The sequence below is a fragment of the Schistocerca nitens genome, chromosome 9 (assembly GCF_023898315.1).
Source record: "Schistocerca nitens isolate TAMUIC-IGC-003100 chromosome 9, iqSchNite1.1, whole genome shotgun sequence".
Classification (NCBI taxonomy): domain Eukaryota; kingdom Metazoa; phylum Arthropoda; class Insecta; order Orthoptera; family Acrididae; genus Schistocerca; species Schistocerca nitens.
The window spans coordinates 432,217,238-432,239,433 of NC_064622.1; the positions used below are offsets into that span (position 1 = coordinate 432,217,238).

Here is a 22,196-nt window from a genome sequence, read left to right on the forward strand (position 1 = left end):
GCCTGATATTTCCAAATCTTTCTTAGTGTTTAATGATTCAACATTGTCTAAATTGAATTTGATATCTTTCTTTATGTATATGCAGTTCCCTCCATGTTTTAACTGATTTGTACAAGTTTGTGCTGCCAATACATAATCCGTTATTTTCACTGTCTTTAATTCATTTTCTTTCAGCCAGTGTTCAGTTAAGCAAAGTATATTGACATATCTGAGTTCACTCGATAGCAAGATTTTGAGCTCTCTTACTTTATTTCTAAGTGACTGTATATTCTGATGAAGAAGAGTGACTTGGTGAGAATTTAGGTTCTGATTGTACTTGGTTGACCACTTACCTTTATTCCTGAATTTAAATTATGTGGGAAATCTTCATTCTCATCTTACTTGAGTTGCAGTTAGTACTGGTGTTCCAGAGATGGTTCCACCACTTTACAGTATATGCCACACTGTGCATTATAAAATACATCATCAAACTACATGCACAGTCCATATGTTATTGTTTGACTAAGTGACAGCAGGTTGTATCCAAGGCATGGAACATACATGACATCATTTATGGTTATCTACTTACTGTTGTCATCACTGAAAACTTCGAAATAAATGTGACCATCTGCAATTGCTCCAAGATTCCTGTTATCTGCTGCATAAACTTTTAGAGCTGTGATCAACTGGAGACTGTTGACTGAATCTGTTTTATTCATCATGTAGCATGTACATCTGGAATCTACATATCAGCCTTCACCGTGGTGCAAAGATGCAGTTAGAGTGACCAATGCATTTTTGCTTTCAATTTTCACATTATTCACAGCATTTGAAGATTTATTTGGTTTCTTCTTAGTTCTATACTTACTCATATTATGACCAAGTTTCTGACATTTATAACATTTCCATGAGTTGGAATTTCAAACATCACAATAGATGTTTGACTTCTGGCATTTATTGCTCTGCTTACTAGCTGCCAGCACCAAATCTGTAGTCTTATTTGTGAAACCAAATTCACAATTCATATGTTCTTGAATTAATCACAGACTCACTAGACTCACTAAATCATTTGTAATATTGATACCTGAATTATCAATTGCCATAATTAAGGGTTGGAAATATGCTGGAAGTTCACTTACCATACTTGCAGCTCCATTTTCCTACCAACACTTAGAATTTGTTGAGCAAGTGACAGTTTTTGACAAATACTTTTCCATATTTTTCTCAGAAGTCAATCATACATTCATCAAGCATTGCAGCAGCAAAGTATAACTAGGTAAACTGTTGCCTTTGAATGCAGGTAATAAATTTTGCCATGCATCTTTAGCAGTAGTGCTCCATGGGGTTTTCTATATACAGATGAATTTATAGTTAAACATATTTTGCATAGTGCTTTTTGAACATTCTTTGGATCTTTGTCAGTGTCAGAAACTGTTTCCCACAGACCCTCATGTTTTGGTTACATTTCCATTGCAAATTTCCTGTCACTTTAGTTAGCAATGCCAAGTAACTTTCCAGGATAAAACAGCAATTGCTCACCCAAAGGCATCTACAATACATTCAGCTAGTTCAACAAATAAATCTTGAAAACTTCTTAAGAAAAATATGACAGAACCACATTGAATATATGTGAAATATGGTAACTTCATGAGTAAAAATCATAACAACTGTCACAACAATTGATGCCATGCAGATATTTGTGATCTACTTTTATCAGTTTCTGAACAGATGATCCTTTTCCAACATGGAAGCTTCACTAATCTCTTCCTGTGTCCATAACCTATTGGATACTGACTCCAATTAGTCCTTCACAAGATTATAAAGCAGGTTATCAAGCACTATTTATTCAGCAGTATATTCACAAAACTGACAAAAAATGAAAAAAAGAACAGCAAACTACTACACAAGGCTTCAATAAAGGATAAAACATCTTTTTTACCAGTATAAACATTTTAATTGTGTTCCAAACTGAGCTGCAATTAGATTTGTTAGTCACATGTACTGTGTTAGGTTAGATTAGGTTCAGAACTTTACATCAGTGCCACACCTTCTCAAAAAGCAAAAGATGAGTATACATAAAATAAGAGAAAGGCACCCATACACCTCTAGCAGTTTGATGTACGGAGCACAGTAATATGGCAACACTCTTAGTTAAGGGAGTGTGCAGTTTGGTGTCTGTGTGTGTGAATATGCATGCTATTGCTGTAAAACGTGCTAGTGTTCAAAAGCTAGTGTGAATGCTGTTTTCTGCTCTGTGTTACTGTGCTCCAATCATCAATCCAATATAGACGAATGGTTGCATTTCCATTATGTTACATATTGTTCCATCCAGGAATTTCCATTATTGTTATTCAAAAACTGAGTGTATTTAGATGTACATTATTTTAGTAAATAAAGTTCACTGTTTATCATGTGCTGCCACAGTTATTCTGTTTTTGATATAATTCCCTGTGACTTGACCATGGTAAGTTGTAAGTACATCACTTTCCTATAATTACAGAATTCTGTAGCTTGGGGTTTGCTTCCTGCTACCATTATGTTGGGTGCCTAAATTATTGTTGAAAACAACATTACACCTGTCATGGAGCACCACATACAATAGTTAAAATTAAGTGAAGCTACAAAAACAAAGTGTCTGCATCCTGGATACCACTGATACCTGTTGAACTAAATTCTTGTGTGCCTTTGATAGCAAGTCCATGAGACAAGGGTGCAGCTACACAAATATACAATTTGAAGACAACTAGTTTATTTCACTGACAAATGCAGACAGGAAAACACTATCACTGTTAATAACACACTAATTGATGACTGACTGTCAGTCAAAGATATTAGTGTAGTTCAGGCTATAGTGTTCCATAGGACCTTTCCTCCCTCCACCTCTTGTGATTCTGATAATATCATGACATCTTGAACAATGATACTGGTTGTCATATGATACCATACATAAAGTACTAATCTATAATGTCATCACTTTCAAGATCTCACACATTAATCTATCAAAATATGGCCTCTGAAGTACATTAAGCATACTAATAATTTTCCATTATCACCTACCAGATCATGACTGATTCCACCAAACACAATTCTTGGTTTTGAAATTACTTTTCCCACATTCTTCATGTCCAATTTGAATAGAAACCCAGCATTTACATGGGCATGAGCATTTTGTGCTCTTGGCATGATCTGAAATAAACAATGTTGCTGCTAATAATATAGTAATTTTGAGGTTATTAATAATAAGCAAAAATGACATGCAAAAATTGTAATCAAAACAATAAATGTTTTGTAAGTAAAAACACAAAATTAGCTATGTATTGACCAAACTGTTTATGGCTTCCATAAGAAGATAACATTTTTAGCACCCAAATAGGAAACAGTTGTGCTTTGCACTTGTGATATAGTGGCCCATGAACTTGTACCTCATCCTACCAACCCCTCCCCACCTCCTAATCATTCTCCTCTCTTATTCCAGTTTGCACACACAAACCTCACCTAATCAATCTCATCTGCTATCCCCCATCTATATATACACCTGCCTACTGACCTGCAAGCCACCTTATACTCTTTTTATTTATTTTTGTCTTTGATCTCATTGTGTTTTCATGTCAATTTCCATTCATTTTCACCTTTCACTACCTGCAGCTTTTTGTGGTTTTTATGTTGTATTTTGGCATATTTTTGTGGACTTATTGCACGTATTTCTACGTTATTTAGGTATATTTTCCTGCTCCATGGATCCTTCCTTCTCTCATATGCGCCAAAGTTTCCTTATCCCTATCCAAAACTTAGTCACACATACTGTTCCTGCATTGTTGCTTGGCTCATGGAATTCCCCCAAATGGCCTTACCATCAAATTACCCAACTTTGGCTACAGTCATCCTTCCACAATGCCCTCCATCCTTTCATATCCTGCCAGTCCTTAACCCTCACCTACATAATCCTGGAAAAGCATGTAAATCAGGTGCTAATCTCCTTGCAATACTTCCTCTCTATCCATAAAATTCTCACACCCCAAATTCCTGGATCCCATCTCACACATTGAAATTGTTGCCTTCCAGGAAGTAGAGCAGTACGCACAATGCCACCTCAAAAACTCTCCAACCTGTTCACTTCCTACTCCTGCCTTGGACTACCAGTACCCACCACTTCTACAACAGCCTCATAGATAACAAATGCAGCCTCAAAAACCTACTACATTTATCCCATCCTTAAAAATTTCCCACTGCCATACACAATACAGAACCTAAACAGACTTGAAACAGAGTCACGAACCTTTCCTCTGAAAGCCTTTGCACCACAGAAGTTTCAGTCGTTTCCAAAGGCCTTACCTTTTGCCCCTCTCTCAAGTTCAATCATACTGGACTTGTTGTAGACCTTCTCTCCTTCTTCCAGTCCATACAGAGGGAAAACTTTTTGCCACCAACCATGCCACTCGGACTAAACCAAAGACCAATGCTGAACCCTGTCTGACTCAGATCTCTCCACCCCTGCTGCCTCCTAATCACTCCCTGTTACCTTTCCAGAATTTCTTAATCTCGAGCCCTGTCTCACCATCATTCCTTAATCCATCAACATCCAAGCTAACCTTATATCCACAGAAAGAACCACAATCCACCACCTAAAACTGGATCCTAACCTTATAATCATTACTCATGATAAAGGCTGCACCACTGTTGTTTTGAATCATAAAGATTACCTGGCGAAATAATTCTGTCAGGTATTAGATTCATCCAGCCATGAACCCTGCCACAGTGACTCCGTTCTAGAAATCCAGCAGGGTCTCTAGTCTCTCCTCAAATCCTTAGGCCTATCCCAGAACCTCTTCCCAGAGTCTATCTCTCTCCTCACCCCTACCACTCCTCACATTCCAACTTTCTAGACACTTCCTAAACTCCATAAACCCAACTACCCAGAATGTCCCATTGTGTCCGGTTGCTGTACTCCCAATGAAAGAATATCTGTTCTCATAGACCAGCATCTTCAGCCTATTACCTGCAACCAACCTTCCTATATAAAAGATACCAACCATTTGCTTCACAGTCTCTCCACAGTTCCTGTTCTTTTACCACATGATGATTGCTCGTCACTATTGATGTCACCTTCCTTTACACTAACATCCATAATGCTCATCATCTTGTTGCAATGGAACACTACCTTTCCCAATGCCTGAAGGATTTCATATCTACAACCTCCTTCCTGGTCACCATGACCAATTATACTCTCACTCACAATTACTTCTCACTTGAAGGCATTGCCTACAAACAAATCTGGGGTGTGGAAATGAGCACTTGCATGGCACCATACTATGCAATCCTATTCATGGGCCATCTAGAGGAATCCTTCCTAATCATCCAGAAATCCAAACCCCTCATCCGGTTCATATTCATTGCTGACATTTTTGTGATCTGGATCGAGGGTGAGGACATCCTATCCATCTTCCTCCAGAACCTCAATGGCTTCTCTCTTGTTCACTTCACTTGATCCTACTCAACCCAAAAAGCCACCTTCCTTGATTGTGACCTTTCTATACCAAGTAGTCCCTGCCAAACAACCTAGTCACTCATGGTCACTGCATCTGTAGTGGTGAGCAGTCCCTCTCACAATATACCAAGGATCTCACTGAGGCCTTCACAGACCATAATTACCCCCCCCCCCCCCATGGATACTGATCTCCTGTGCCTTATTGCTCTAGTCACCTGCCATCTCCCACAGTCTCACATCCAGCCACAGAGGAGCACTCCCCTTGTAACTCAGTACCACCCTGGGCTGGAACAACTGAATAACATTCTCAGCCAGGGTTTTGAGTACCTCTCACTGTGCTCTGAAATGAGGAATGTCCTTCACTATCCTTCCCACCCCTCCCATGGTGTTATTCTGCCATCCACCACAATATCCTCATCCATCCTTACACTAACCCTGCTCCCAATGCATTGACTCTTGGTTCATATCCTTGTAATAGATCTAGATGCAACACCTGTCCCATACATCCTCCTACCACCACCTACTCCAGTTTGGCCAGAAGCATTCCCTATCGCACCAGAGGCAGGACTACCTGTGAAACTAGTCATGTGATCTATGAGATAAGCTGCACCCACTGTGCTGCCTTCTACATGGGCATGAGATAAGCTGCACCCACTGTGATGCCTTCTACATGGGCATGACAACCCAAAGAAACAATTGGATCACCCAGTTACTGAATATGCTGCTTCACTTCATTGATTGCTTCACACCCTGTGACATCTGGATCCTTCTTACCATCACCAGCTTTTCCGATCTGTACAAGTGGGAACTCACCCTGCAATATATTTATATTCTATGTTCCCATAACCCTCCTGACTTTGAGCTTCATTAGTCACTGTCCTTCATCCACCTATCCTCTTCTTTGTTCCCACTCTAGCAGTACACAGCCTTCTATTCCACCAATTCACCCATTCATTTTATTTCTCTCCTTTTCTGTTCCCTCCCTCCCCCTCTACCCCCCCCCCCCCCCAGCCCCATCTAACTTCCTGACTACACCTAGCTGCCCTACTCACTCCCCACCTCATTCCTGTATGCTCCCACAAGCATCACTTTACCGGCCCCCACCCCTAACATGTTATCCATCCCTAACCCTGCCCCAGCCTCCTTCTTACCCCCACAATCCAGATCGCTTCTCCCATCATGCGATGTAGGTTGCAGTCTGGCTTTGCAGCCAGGGACAGTGGTCATATGTGTGCGAGTTGTGGTGCCTGAAAGTGTGTGTATGTTTTTCAAATGAGAAAAAGGCCTTTTGGCCAAAAGCAAACATCGATTAGAGGAAGATAAACTTCTTTGCCAAAGTCGCTAATCATAACTTTCATTCTCGATAACCAGTTTGAGTTATCAATGTTACCATCTTCAGATCTCAACTGACAGGTTATTGCATATTTCTTAAACTAACAGTAAGAGTACTTTAGATGACCAATGCATCAGCATGGTGAAACTAAAATAACTATATGCACAGTCATTCACCACATACATCTGCCTTATAACACTCACAATAGAGCGCATAATTGCAGCCTGGATAGCCTAGCACATTGAAGTGCCCGCTTCAAGGACATGGAAAGGAGCACTGGTCCTGGACTGAATCCACCTCATGGATTAACAATGGGAGCTAGTATACCAGCCAGCATGGACATGGTTTTTACGCAGTTTTCCACATTCTTCTTGGTGAACACTGATATAGTTATCATTTTTATGATGTGTAAAAATTTTGATAAAACTTTGTCACATTTGGCCATGCAGAGCATACTACATGCAGACACAAGGGTACATTGATTTCTCACCAGGGGTAGCAAACTGTAGCTTTAAATTGCATTTGCAAGGGATGACCCCATCATAGTAATAGCTTATATACAGATATGGTTGGTTCTCCTCAAAATTCCAGAAGCTACATACCACTGCATACCCCACACCGGCTGGACGAAGGGGACTGGAAAGGAAAGGAAGGAAGGAAGCAAGAATACTGAGCAGAACTGTATTGCTGGTGTGAATATATTGTAGAATTATGGAACAAGTTGTAAAAAATTGATGGACATGCTGTCTTTCATGTAACAAATATTATTTATTGTTTGGCTTTAAGCTCCAATTAATTTCAGTGTCCTTACATTCATCATGGGGTGAAATTCCTCCTTCCTAGCATCTGCATTTCCTACAATTTGACAATATGCTGATATCTCCCTTGCCTTCACGAAGGCATTCAGACATTTCTACACTATCACTTAATGAACAAGATATAAACTTACAGAATATTGGATAAGCTTTGTGACTGATTTGACAGTAACAGAAGCATGTGCGTAATTCTTAATGGGGCAAAATCAACATTAATAAAATGAACATTACTACCCTAAAGGACTATTGGTGGATCATTGGTGTGCTTCATTTAAGGATGATCTGGTGTAAGATGTTGGAAACGCCATGGGGCAGTTCATGAGTGACACTGCTCTATACAGGGAAGTTACATTACAAGAAAAACTGCACTAAATTGCAGGAAGGCTTATGCAGAATCTAAAATTTGGGCAGGGATTGACAGAAGACTATTAACAGAAATAAGCTTATAACATTTCTCACAATTAAGCAGACAGGTCAATTAGTTGCAAAGATCTGAAGTGTGGGGTGCTTCCAAGAACTTCGTGATCTTTGTAAGTGACAGTTCTTCTCACTATGAAACTAATAAAATATAACACCATCATAAACCTAGAAGGGAATATTACTTATACTGTGACATGAATCTCACTTCCAATTGATATTATGTCCCTATGAAGTAATAAATTATTCTAAAGTAAATTTAAACAATTTTTCAGCATGTAGCTGAGTTGCAGCCAGGCACAATGAAAAAGACTGCTAAAATGTAGGTTGGTTATTATTAAACTTTCACTACTTGAGCCAGTGTACACAGCAAACTACTTAGCATATGGGTACCTAACTTTGTAGGAATGACATCCACACTGTGTGCTGCAAGATTTTTATTGTTAGCAGCATTATAGTGATGACTTGCCATTTGGTGCCAATACTGGTGCAGTGACATAAGGTTGAAACACAAGCATCAATGTGCATTAAAGTTGCAAACAGTCGACATGGGTCTGGGAAATTTTAGCAAGGCTTTACTTGTAAAGCTGTTTTATCAAGACACTAGCAATAGTGCTGCTGGTCTTTGCAAATATCAACACATTAAAGGAATATGGAGAGGATGCTCAAATTAGCTGGCAATTTGGGAATTCCTCCTAGGAGAGGCTGACAACCAATTGCACCACAAATTGTTGATGAAGTTACTGTTGCCAGGGCTGACAATGCTGGATACAATGTGCAGTCCTGAAGCAGTGCATGAGCTGTTTCACAACAGCTAAACATTCCAAGGTCAAGATTTATCAAATGCTCTGATCAGTTGTGAAAATGATATCTGCGCAAACTTAATATTACCACCAACTTTTGTCATGTGATGCAGACATTTGAGTAGACTTTGCTATACATTCTTGCAAAGGCTGAAGTTGATGATGTGTGGCCATGGAAGATTTTGTAAAGCACACTTCACATTCACTGGAGCAGTGAACACTCATAACTGTCACATTTGGGGATCATCATCACCAATGACCTTCCATGGAGCTCCCCTGCATAGTGAATGCATCACTGTGAAGTATGTTTCCCAGCAAAGTTCATGATTGGTCCACTTTTCTTTGGGGAACTCACATCACAAAGACCAAGGATGTGCAGTGTGAGTGGCACATGTTACTGTGATCTGCTTCACCAATATGTGATCCTTGCTCTACAGGGCAGGGAAGCTTTGGACTCAATTGATTTGATACACAATGCAGCACCACTTCACATTGTTCATGAGGTCTATCAGTTACTCGGTAAAACATTTGGAAAAAACTGAATCATTGGCCAATTGTTCCAAACTGTATGGCCACCAACATCACCAGATTTGAATGTGTGTGATTTCTAGTTGTGGGATTACCTGAAGGACAGAGTTTATCAATGGTACACTAACAAACATTTTAGGTTGAAGATGAACATAGAGAATGGGGTAATCAACATCCCACCAGAGACATTTCAGGCAGCAGTATGACATTCTCTAGTGCACTTTCAGGCTGTTGTCGATTGAGAGGGTTGTCACACTGAGCAATGTTTGTAAACTGGAATGTAAACATGGTATACAATTAATAAATGTTACCCTCTCAAGTATAAATTAAAATGTGTTTCATTCAATGGTTTATTTATTATTCCTGTTCTGCACATCCTCACAAATGTTTCCACAAAGTTTGTCCCACAATCATTGATTTTTTATGAGAGCCCTCTCAAGAAATGAAAGTTTAATTACAACCACCATCTATTAAGCTTTCAGGCAAAGGAACTGAAACAGAAAACATGCACACAGTCACACAAGTACAACTCACACACAAGTTGTCACTGTCTCTGGGTCCTGGCAGCCAACTGCACCTACTTATGACATGAGCAGAAATATGTTGGGGTGGTTAGTGGGATTTATGGGGAAGCATGGAGCGGAGAGAGGGAGCGTGGTGTGCTGCCTGTAGGAACACACATGGATATGGTGTGGAAAGGATAGGGCTGCTAAGTGCAGTATGGAGGCTGTGCTGGAGGTAGCAGAGGAGAGTAGTATAAGGGAAGGGAGAGGGGAAGAAAGAGGGGAGAGGAGAGAAGCAGAAAAGGAGAAAAGACTGGTAAATGCATTGGTGGAGTAAAAGGTATGTGTAGTGCTGTAGTAGGATTAGAGAACGGGTAGATATGTGGAGGTCACAGATTAGCAAATGTTCAGCCCAGTGGGGTTATGGAAATGAAGGATATGTTGTAAGGTGTGTTCCTATCTGCACGATTCAGAAAAGCTGGTGTTAGGAGGAAGAATCAAGATGGCGCAGGCTGAGAAGCAGTCTTTAAAGTGAAACACATCATGTTGGGCAGCATGTTCAGCAACTGGATGGTTAAGTTGTTTTTGGCCACAGTTTGGTGGTGGCCATCCATGTGGACAGACATCTTGTTAGTTGTCATGCCCACATAGAAAGCAGGACAGTAGCTGCAGCTCAGTTTGTAGATCATATTGGTATTTACACAGTTGGTTCTGTCGTTGATGGAATAGGAGATGTCTCTGACAGAACTGGAGTAGGTGGTAGTGGGATTATGTCTGGGTCATGTCTTGCATGTAGGTTTATTGAAGGGATATGGGCCATGATGCCATACAGGCAGCCACCCTTTGGGGAATATCAGAAAAAAATTATTGCATATTTTTCCAGACAGTCTGAGTAGCCCCACCAAAATGTGGACATCAGCATTCAAATTTCTCTGGATGATTACAAAGAGGACACAAAAATACCAACAATGGAACTGAAACTTGATGTAACAATCTGCATAGCATTAGGGCACAGATCAACAGTAGGTACTGCTATGACAGAACTACTTCGCAATTAGGAATATGACAGAACTGAAAACCAGATGAGAATTACTGTTTATTATTGGCAGCAGATTGCTGGCAGTTGCTTCAATTCCCTCATTTGCAGGAGGACCTACTGATGATGTGGACTTGCTTTTGCAAAACATCCATGAGATGGCCTGATTTTGCATGTGGCCCTATGTTTTTCTGTTGTATGTGGCACATTTGAAGTTAATAGGGGGTATATGCACCTGTGCCAAGCCATTCCATATTTTGAAATGTGCTGAAACATTTGAATCATTGGCAAAAGGTCTGGTAGGGCAGTATTCTGACAAGCAGGGTGTTACTTATTACTGTGATGAGTTGTACACCCCCAGACAAAAGTCAAGAGAAGACATGGAATAATTTTCAGATTGCATAAGGAGTATTTTGTGTAAAAATCTTTGCTCAGTATACAACCTGCAATGCAGTCTTCCTAGAAAATTCCAAAGCATGAGCAAATGATGTTTTCATCCACAATATCAATCCACAAATTAGTAAAGAATCTAAAGTAGCTCCCCCACCTCATTCTATGAAGCAGTCCACCTGGCATCATTATGTGAAGAAGCTGAATGCTTCATTGCCATTATGATGCATGAAAGTGAGCTGTGACATGTGTTTGTTAATGAATTTTTTTGTGGCCCATGGAAGTGTACCATTTACATGGCTGAGAAATGCTTAGCATCTTATTGTCCTAATTGTCAAAAGTTCAGGCATTTATGAACGCACTGCCCACAGAGCAGTAATATGCTGATCTGTGGCCTAAAGAAGAGTGCTTTCCAATCAGAGAAATTGCAGAAAGACCAGCATAGCTACCCAGTACCAACATGGTCAAGTCAGTAAACCCCATAAATTACTGAGTTTTGAAGGATGTGGCAAATGTAATTGTTACAGGAGAAATGCAGGGAAGACCACCCAAATTTTGATGGATAAGGGCAGGCAGATACGTTTAGTGTTTCTTTCTCCTGATGACAGGCAGCCATGGGAACCTTGCTGATGTTGTATTACTGATTTAGTTGCTGAAGTTATAAATCCAGTGGGTGCATGTTCAATTAAAATGAAAATTAATCATACCACTTATGAATCTGAGATGGAAGTGAGAAGACAGAGAAGGCGTGATTTTGACATCATATTGGTAAATGATTTCTTACACCAATTTCAGGCTGTGATTGATTTCTGGTCACACACAGTCAAACTCAATGAAGCAGTTCATCATTTTGGCAGTGACAGCACCTCGAAGACACAAGGGAATCCTGAGAAGGGACCCATTCCACAAAATTCCAACACACCACATATCTTGGGCTCGAAAGTAGCCACCCCTGTACATATAAATGATGGTACTGGAAAAGTTCTCTGGTAGACAGCCAAAATTCAGGAACCTAGGGGGAATTACTTTTTGATTGATTCACTCACTCAAAATGATGTACTCAACAGAATGCAAGTTTAGGTGAAATGAAGCCTTTGTGAAACAGAAACTGAGGGAAAGAAAGTCTGAATTCCCGTGAGTTTATATAATTTTGGGGTCCAAGAGGTAATGATACTGAAGGGAACTATTCTGGCCAGTATGCAAGAAGTAACTGAGAAAGAAGAATCCATTCATAAAGGAAAAATTAAGAAAAGAGGAGCATCAATACCAATCTAAGAAGTGAACACATCCATGACACTCCTGAAGCTTCAGTTACAACTTAAATTGTCTTATTTAAATGACTCTGAGTGAAGCTTACTGTACTCACTTTTAAAGGAGTATTTGTGGTTATTCAAAGAGAGAAAATACTTGCCACCTACTAGTCTGGTATGCAATGAGAGTCCCACTGGAAATGCAAGGCCAGTTGCCCAGAAACTTACTGATATCCATTTCAATTACAGTCTGAAGTGAAAGAAACAGTCCAAAAACAATATAATGCTGGAATTATTCAACCATCAGTCAGTCTCTGGTTGAGTCTGATTGTTGTCCTGGAAAAATTTATTAACAGCGAGAAGATATACAACTTACCTGTGGACATGAGAGCTGTCAACAAGGTCACCACTCCTGATACCTATCCCTTGTCATGTATTAATGAAATGTTGGACAGGACAGGAAACTGTAAGTTTTCCACTGCCCTGGATTTATGCTGAGGCTGTAATCAGATCCTGATAGCCTCTCAGGACTGACCTAAAACAACTTTTGTCATACTTTCTCGCTTGTAGGAATTTTTGCAAATACCTTTTGACTTAAGAAATGCACCAGCCACATTTCAAATATTTGCTGATATGTTATTAAGATGTTTTAAAGCCACTACCTGTATTGTTTACCTGGATAATATTATAATTATCCCTCAAACTATTGAAGAACATGCAGAATGATTGAGAAATGTATTGGAAAGAGTACAGAATGCTCTTCTAAGTTTGATTTTGGAAATTTCTTCTTTCAGAGTCAAGTGTCCTGTACTTGTGACACTTTATCAGTTCTGATGGAATAAAACTGGACCTGCGATTGACAGAAGCCATGGATAACTTCCCTACTCCAACTAATATAAAGGAATTAAAAAGCTTTTAGGGATTAAGTAATTACTATTATCATTTCATAAAGGATTACATTACCATGACTAAGCCCTTAACCAAGTTATTAAAGAAAGGAGCAGCTTTCAAATGGATCATAGGCTGTGAAACTGGCATGAAAAAAGTTAAAGATGTTTTGATGAGTTCACCTCTGTTGACATTCAAAACCATTTATACTCTCATGTGATGCTTCAGACTCTTCAGTTGGTGCTGTTGTGAGACAAGAGCACAATGACAAAGAAAACCTATTGCTTTTGTTTCTTGCCAGCTCAACAAAGCTGGGGTCAAGTACAGTACCACAGAAAAAGAGTTGTTGGCCTTAATGTTTGCTGTTAACTAATTTAAATGTTACCCATGTACCATCCCATGGACTCTTCCTTCAAAATAGATAAGCTACCACTGGTTATAGTCTTAAAAGAAGTGAGGAGTTTAGAACACAGACTTAAAGAAATCGGGTGTCACATCCAACATAAGATTGTGAAAGCTATGTGTATATTAGTTCAATTCCGCTATTTGTCTTTACTGATAAGTTCTCTTTACCAAGTAAGAAAAACCCTATGCTTGCACAAATTTCAGTTTCTGAACAGTTACTTAGAGAATTACATGTCATCAGTGCCAGAATTACACAACTATCACTACTAAGACCTCAAGGTACATTAATAAATAAGAGTGATACACAGACACTTTGTGGTTAGATGAAGAAGATGATAAATGATTGTGCTTCTTCTACTGACTCCTTGCTTAACTGCATTCTTATCTATCACCAAATCAAGGACCCAGAGTACCCCATCCAGTTGTGCCTATTTGCTGACCAGAAGATTCAAAACAAAATTTGTACCATCACTTCCTCAAGAACACCACACATTGACAGCACAAAAGCAAGAGTAGGCCATGAGTTTGGATATTTGCAATAACTTAGGGAACAACCTCTCTTTCCATGGATAAAAATGTTCCATAGTTATTACAGTTCCTTTACCCCTTTTACATAATAGGTAAATTTTCACAATATCTGAAAATCACTGCTGAAAACACCAAGGTAAGCAATGGGAAATGGTGACACTAAAATGCAAACCAACATGTAACATCCAACATGCAACATGTAAGCCAATAGCTGAGTATCATCATTCTACATGCAGCAGTTCCTAACTTTGAGAACAACTACAATTGTCACATATTGCATCACTTGTACCTCCCGCACATGCCCTGATGTTTGAGAAAGGGATATAAATCCTAATACTTCGCACTTACACAGTTCATACTAGGCACACTATGTGGATTGGATTTGCTATTCAAACCACAACCACTGTATTAACAGACTGATCACACACATTAAGCTCCAAATCTACTTCATTTTTCTAATGGAAACCTCCTGATTTAATTTATTTCAGATTGAAAGGCCTGGTAGAGGTAGACAACTGCCAGCACAAATATAAAAAAAGTAATTCTAAAAATGCTTGTTGGTTGCTGAAGGAAATCTCGTAGCTGTTTCTGGAGATTTTTTTATTTCCATATGCACAATATGTTTCTGGACTAGCCTATCATCTGATGACCTGTCAGCAATTAAAATTTGATTTTGCAAAATCTTCCCATAATACGAGGGTAAATATAAACAATCACAAGGTTCAAAAACAGGCAAAATAATTAAAAATCAAAGATTTCAAAACACACAAAAAAATGTACAAATCCCATTCAATAACATAAGCTCAAGAGGCAGGTATAAATGTCATACATCAAGAAATGCATATGGTACAACAGGCTAAGCAGCCTTTCACTCGCACAAATGGAAAACAAATGTACCATCACCAGAGTGGTTGGCGACATGTGCTGTGGCTGACAGACGGCGGCATCTTGGGCTAGCACAATGCCATTTCCTGGAATCACCAGTATCATAAGGAAATTTAATAAAAGTTGTGTATCAAGATAACTAACAATGACAAAAGTAAAGCTCAAAGACATAAACTTGTACTAGATATGACAGAAACTATTACATGTGTGAAAATTACAGCATCCTGTTCAATATTCCACTCCAGTCTGTCCAGTGCAAAACTTGTCACAAGTTCCACACTTAATCCCCCCCCAACAACAACACCTAATTATAAAATTTATGAACAGGCTGCCCTATACTATGTTGGTGGAGCTTCCCCAATTTTTTAATAGCATTAAAACCTACCAGCATGTTATGTTTTTTAAACTCATTACTAATCTTCAGAGAGGATGGGCCAACATACATCATAGCAGAACATATAATTTCTTCATTTTCTACTCTGGTTCCTTCATGAGTACGTGACAGAGTTTTTTCACCCATATTCCTAATATCAGTTTCTCTAAATTAATATGCAGTCCCTGTGTCTACAGTGATGCCTATTTCTCTATCGTGGCCTCCTAATCCAGTGCAAATTTTTTTAACCTGTGGAACACTGAACGAAAAATTCTTTTTTCAGTGTTGGGGATGATTAGAATTCATAGCTTTAACAACATCTGCTGTTTTTGGCTTACAGAAAACCTCATATTCTAAACACTGGCAATTCCTACTTATCTGTAAATCCAAAAAGTAAAGATAACACTGAACCTCAAATTCCACAGTGAAATTGAAATTACAGTGTAAAGAGTTAAAAATTTCTTGTAGTGTGAGAGCCTCTCCGTAATCCCCTTAAAAGTGATGAATATCTCATCAAGCAATTTATACTGCCCATGCAAAATATCAATTGAAGGTTTTAATATAGGTTTACATTGTAATTTTATTAGGTAGTTGCAAACAAAATAAATGAGGTTATGATGAACCAAATAACCCCATACATTTCTCAATTAACTATTTAGTGTGGTCAGGCCCACTACCTAGTCATTGCCTGGAGTTGTATAATCTTTCACCAATCAATAGTAGAAGCCAAGCAATAACCCTATGTATTACTGACATTACTCCTTCTTTTTGAAGGTGTTACGCTTTCACTGATCTGAAGAAAACAGCCTAGCTTATTAATAAATAATATAGTAAGTAACATTGCAACCTCCCTCCAAATCATTTTTAAGAATCCATCTGGGCAAACTATTCTTCCAGGGAATGGGTGACACCATTTTGTAAACAATATGAGTCACTACTCCTGTGGAAGTGAGAAGAGTATACAGGCAGCCCCCTGCTCAAATAATATAAGAAAAATTTACTGCAAATTTTCTTTGAATGTAAGGCTGTCTCTGCAGTTCATATAGACTTGTAGCGTTGGTGATGCAAGTCGGCCAGCTCATGAGCATTAGCTGCCAATAAGAAGCACAGAACATCATGTGCACTGTGGAGTTTGCAGACAGACAGCAGAACTGAGAACAGCACTCTCTCTGCCTGCTGCCTCTGACCTGGTAACATGTTTCCTCTCCCACTCTGCTGTAATATATCATAATGGTTCCTCTGGGTCACCAGCTCAGAAGAGACTGATAGATGCATTGCTAGGATAGGGGGCATGTGTATGAGAGAAGGGAAGGGGATAGATAGCTAGAGGACAGGGACTATACAAGGATGAGTCCACGGGGTTATGGTAATGGAGTATATGTCATAGGAAGTGTCCCCAGCTGTATATGTCAGAAAAGCTGGTGTTGATAGGAAGAATCCAGGTGTTGCTGTCTGTGAAGCAGTGATTGAAGTGAAACACATCATCTTGGGCAGCATGTACAGCATCTGGCTCACACAGTTGTCTCTTGGCCACATGGCCACAGTTTGTGGTGTCCATCCACACAGACAGACAGCTTGTTAGTTGACATGACCACATAGAAAGTGGTACAGTGGTTGCAGCTCAATTTGTAGACCACATGGGAATTTTTGCAAACAGCCTTACCTTTGATGGGGTGGAAGATGCCTGTGACAGGACAGAATTTGGTGGTAGTGGGAGGATGTATGGGACAGTTATTCCATGTAGGTCTTTTGCAAGGATATGAACCAAGAGGAAGGAGCTGGGAGCAAGGGTAGAGTGAGGATGCAAGGATATTATGTAGGTTTGATGAGGAGCAAAATATTACTGTGGGAAGGGCAAGGCAGAAAGTTGGGAAGTTATTCCTCATTTCAGGGCATAATGAGAGGAGGCCAAAAGCTTCATGGAGAATGTAATTCAGTTGCTCTGGTCCAGAGTGGTACTGAGTCATGTGAGGAGTGCTTTGAGACTGGGCAGTGGGTAATTGGGGGGGGGGGGGGGGGAGGAGTGATAGGTGGCTAAAGGCATTGTATATTTGTTTCTGGACAAGTGTGGGAGGGTAATTTATGCTTGTGAAGGCCCTTGGAATATTTGGTGAGGGACTACTCATCACTACAGATGTGGTGACCTTGGGTGGCTATGCTGTATTGAAGGGACTTCTCGGTATGGAATGGGTGGCAGCTGTTGAAGTGAAAGGATTGTTGGTGGTTGGTAGGCTTGATGTGGATGGAGGTACTGATGTAACCAGCCATGAGGTGAAGGTGGTTTGTTGGGTCCAGAAGGACTAGGTGAAGCAAATGAGGGAGAAGTTGCTGAGGCTCTGGAGAAATGTTGATTAGGTATCTTCACCCTAAGTCCAGATCACAAAGGTGTTATCAGTGAATATGAACCAGATGAGTGGTTTTCAATTCTGGGTGGCTGGAAAGGATTCCTCTAGATGGCTAATGAATAGGTTGGTGCAATGCATGTGTCCACTGCTGTATAATGGATTTCTTTGCAGTTGATGCCTTCAAAGGAGAAGTAATTGCGAGTGAGGATATAACTGGTCATGATGACCAGGAAGGAGGTTGTAGGTTTGGAGTCAGCCAGTCACTGGGAAAGGCAGCGTTCAGTAGCAACAAGGGGATCTTAGTGCAGAGGAAGACAGCATTAGCAGTGATGACAAGAGTGCTATGTTGTAAAGGAACAGGAACTGTGGAGAGTCAGTGAAGGAAACAGTTACTGCCTTTTATATAGGAGGCTAAGTTATGGGTGACAGGCTGAAGGTGATCCATGAGAGCAGATTCCCAGTCTCCTTTCTGGTCACCAACACCAACTATATCCTAGCCCAAAATTACTTCTCCCTGCAACATAACTTTTGCTCCTGTAAGCACCCTGTCCTCATTACACAAACATTCTATCCCACCAATGCAGCTATCAATCTTTTCCCTTTTTTCTACTTCTCTTCTTTCCACTCTCCCTTCCTCCTCCACCTCCCTGCAACCCCACCCTGGCAAAACCTCCTGCCATTGCACTTTGCAGTCCCACCCTTTCTCCACCGCATCCCTGCATGCACCCACAGGCAGCACACTATCTTCCCCACACCTACTCTGCTACGTATCCCTCTTCCCACCCCATGCCTCCTCCTTACACCACTAACGACCCTGGAATACCCTTGCAAACACAGTCAGACCCCAGTGCACAGATAAGTAGCCACGAGATTGTGTGGATGTGTGTGATATGTTTTTTATTTCGAAAAAAGGACTTTGTTCTGAAAGCTTAATATTTTATCAGTGTTTTTTATTGTGGCTGTCTGCAACTCAGTGTCTCCTCTATGGGATGAGTAGCAATCTATCCATTTCATGGTGCTGATATTCCATTCTGGACTTTCCATTATTTATAACAATTTTTGCTTCAGAACTCTTCTTATTTTAACAGTCACAGATATTCATTTCCCACTTATTTCTTTGCTATGCTTGTGCTAATTGTATTTTTTTACTGTTCCTGTACTAACTGTATGTGTTTTATCAAACATTTTATATACTACAATACATAATACTGTTCTTTCCTATGAGAAAAATCAAGATTAATAAATATGTTATCCATTAATTGTATACTGTACCTCATAGTAATGTCTCTTTTCACCTATGTGCAAAATTGTAATTAACTTGTATGCAAATTAATGCAAATTATATGTTTATAAATTAATGACATATAATGACATGCAAGTAATAAAATAGTGTTTTGACTCATTCCAGATACTTGCATACATAAATGCACTTGTGGATCTACATAACATCCATTGAAAATAATAAATAAATAAAAAACTGAGGGTTTCAAAACTGCTTCTTTTATGTGTGGGCTACACTTCCTGAATATTCTTCCAATGAATCTTAGTGCCTCATTTGCCTTTCCTGCAAAGTGTTTTTGTGGTCATTTAAGTAGGTATGTATGCATTTTCCAATAAATCAGATGGCTGTGACTGCTTCTAGTGTTTGTTTGGTAATCATATAATAACACAATAATGGTTTCTTTCATCCGTTTATGTGGAATATGTTACATTTGTTTACAGATCAACTGCTAATCAGTGCACCAAGCTTAACACCTGCAGGTCTTTTTGCTACAATTCTCTAACATTGCAACTGCTGGATATATAACAGTGTCCTCCATGAACAGCCTCATGGAAATGGAGAAATGGCTCTGAGCACTATGGGACTCAACTGCTGAGGTCATTAGTCCCCTAGAACTTAGAACTAGTTAAACCTAACTAACCTAAGGACATCACAAACATCCATGCCCGAGGCAGGATTCGAACCTGCGACCGTAGCGGTCTTGCGGTTCCAGACTGCAGCGCCTTTAACCGCACGGCCACTTCGGCCGGCAGCCTCATGGAACTTATGATCTTAATCACATGGACATTTATACACAGGGAGTCCATAATTAAATTTCCAGTTTCAAAACACTGTAGAGAAAAAAAAAACACTGCTCAGAATGACATCAAATCTGAACAGAATATTATTGATGCACAGGGAAACATCATGGGGAAAAATTTGAGTAACAGGGGGTGCTGTAACCATCAGAATACACACTCCAACAGATGTGCAGTACATCGTTCCTCAGTTTTGGCCCACGATGCCCAACATAACTGTCTCTATGAAGGATCATGCACTGCTCACATAGCTCTTTTACAATGCCAGTAACTGTGCATCCACAGCACTGCAGAAGTTCTGGATGCCAAAGGGTATAAAAAGGCATTGATCTGATGTCTGATAAGGGTCTGGAGAAAATTATTACAAAATTAGAAAAGACAGGTTCTTTTGAAGTGCAGCATGCAGCAAGGCAGGGGGGGGGGGCAGTTTATTTGATGTCTGTTAAAGATGTGGCAACAGCATTGCAGGTAAGGTTGAACAGTGGTGGTCAAACATGCAGTGCTTGGGAAATTGCTTGAACACTGAACATACCTGTAAGCACAGTGCATAAAGTCCTACGAAACATCCTGCACTGCTATCCATGCATTCACTTTGGAATTTCTTGCTCATGTGAAACAGGCCAATGAATGGCCGCAGAACATTCTGAGAAATGACTAAGCCCATTTTCATTTCCCAAGGACATATCAATATGCAGAAAGGTAGTGTATGAGTAACAGAAAATCCACATGTATATCAATCAGTACCACTTAATTCTATGAAGGAGACTGTGTGGTGCAGGTTGATGGGATTGTTTATTTTGTTTATTGTAGGGCTGCATACCATCCATCATTGATAAGCACTATGAGAGTCTTTTGTGCACCAATGCCATTCCAATCCTTCAAGAGCATGGTTGTGTGGGTAGGAACATTTTTACATAAGACGGCACTCCTCCGCAGATTGCACAGCCCATGAAATGGCTGCTGCAGAGACATTTTGGAAATGCTAGAATATCAGCTATCATTTTCCTATAGTCTGGCCATCCACAACACCTTATGTCATCTGGGTGCCTTCTGGCTGTGGGTTTATCTGAAAGATGCTGTGTTCAGTGCTCAAATCACAAATGTAGCTGAACTGAAGGTAAGCACTGCCAAACACAATTTGAACGTGTCCCCTGAGGCACTCCAATCTGTTGTCAAACATGGTTTCTCATTTCAACTTGTGACAGAAAACAGCGCACAGCCTATTGTGAATGTTTTGTGACAGTCTCACAACAATTAGAAATTGATGTTATTTTACTTTTTTTGGCCCAGGAAACAACTAAAAGCTGATGTCATTTTGCTTTTTATGCAGTTTTGACCTCAGGACAATTAACAATTGATTTTTCCATGATAGCCTTTATGGATGGGCTTACCTAACTAACAGTGCCACAACTGTTAACTGCTGAGCTTGTGGAGTCCTACTCATTGAACACTATGGATAGTGTAATGTGCAAATCAAACAATAGCCATCATATTGCATTTCATCTCTCATTTATAGCTAACCTCTTTATTTTAAAACACTTACAGCACCATCCAGTGGTAAAATTTTCATTAATTTTTTTTATCCCATGATGTTTTCCCCTGCAACAATAATATGCTGTCCAATTTTGACATCGTTCTGAGCAGTGGTTTTTTTTTCTACATTTTGAAGTTGGAACTTTAATTACAGACACTCTTTATATAGTGAACAGTAAAGGTCCTAAAACACTCAGTTCAGATAGGCTTGAAGTTAATTTTACATCTGAAGACTGACGTGCTATGTTCTGTTTGCTAGGAATTTTTCAATCCAATCACAAATCTTCTGTCTGTTCTAGCTGTTTGTATTTCTACCAGTGAGTAACAATGTGAAGCTGTGTCAAAACTTTTGTTCAAGCGGAAAGCATAGGTGTCACATTTATTTTATGCTTCTAATTGTTTAAAGGTGATAAAATTCTTACTCAACACAATGAAAAAGAGAAGTACCACCAGAATAACATAGAAGACAGGCAAGTATTCATAAATGGGAATATGTAAAACCTCTACATGGAGAACAAAGGAAGGAGGGAAAAGGAAAACAATTGTGAAACCTACAAGAGCAATGTAAGTGGACTGTGAGGGAACACGCACACACACACACACACACACACATATACAAAA

General features: G+C 39.7%; 1 protein-coding gene across 1 annotated transcript in view; it reads right to left on the reverse strand.

The window, feature by feature from the left end:
- LOC126203718 (uncharacterized) overlaps positions 1 to 22,196 on the reverse strand; it is a 276,111-nt gene that overhangs the window by 104,139 nt on the left and 149,776 nt on the right. Inside the window, exon 10 of the mRNA XM_049938093.1 lies at positions 3,037 to 3,165. Coding sequence (XP_049794050.1) covers positions 3,037 to 3,165 — 129 coding nt within the window. The remainder of the gene's footprint in view (positions 1 to 3,036; positions 3,166 to 22,196) is intronic.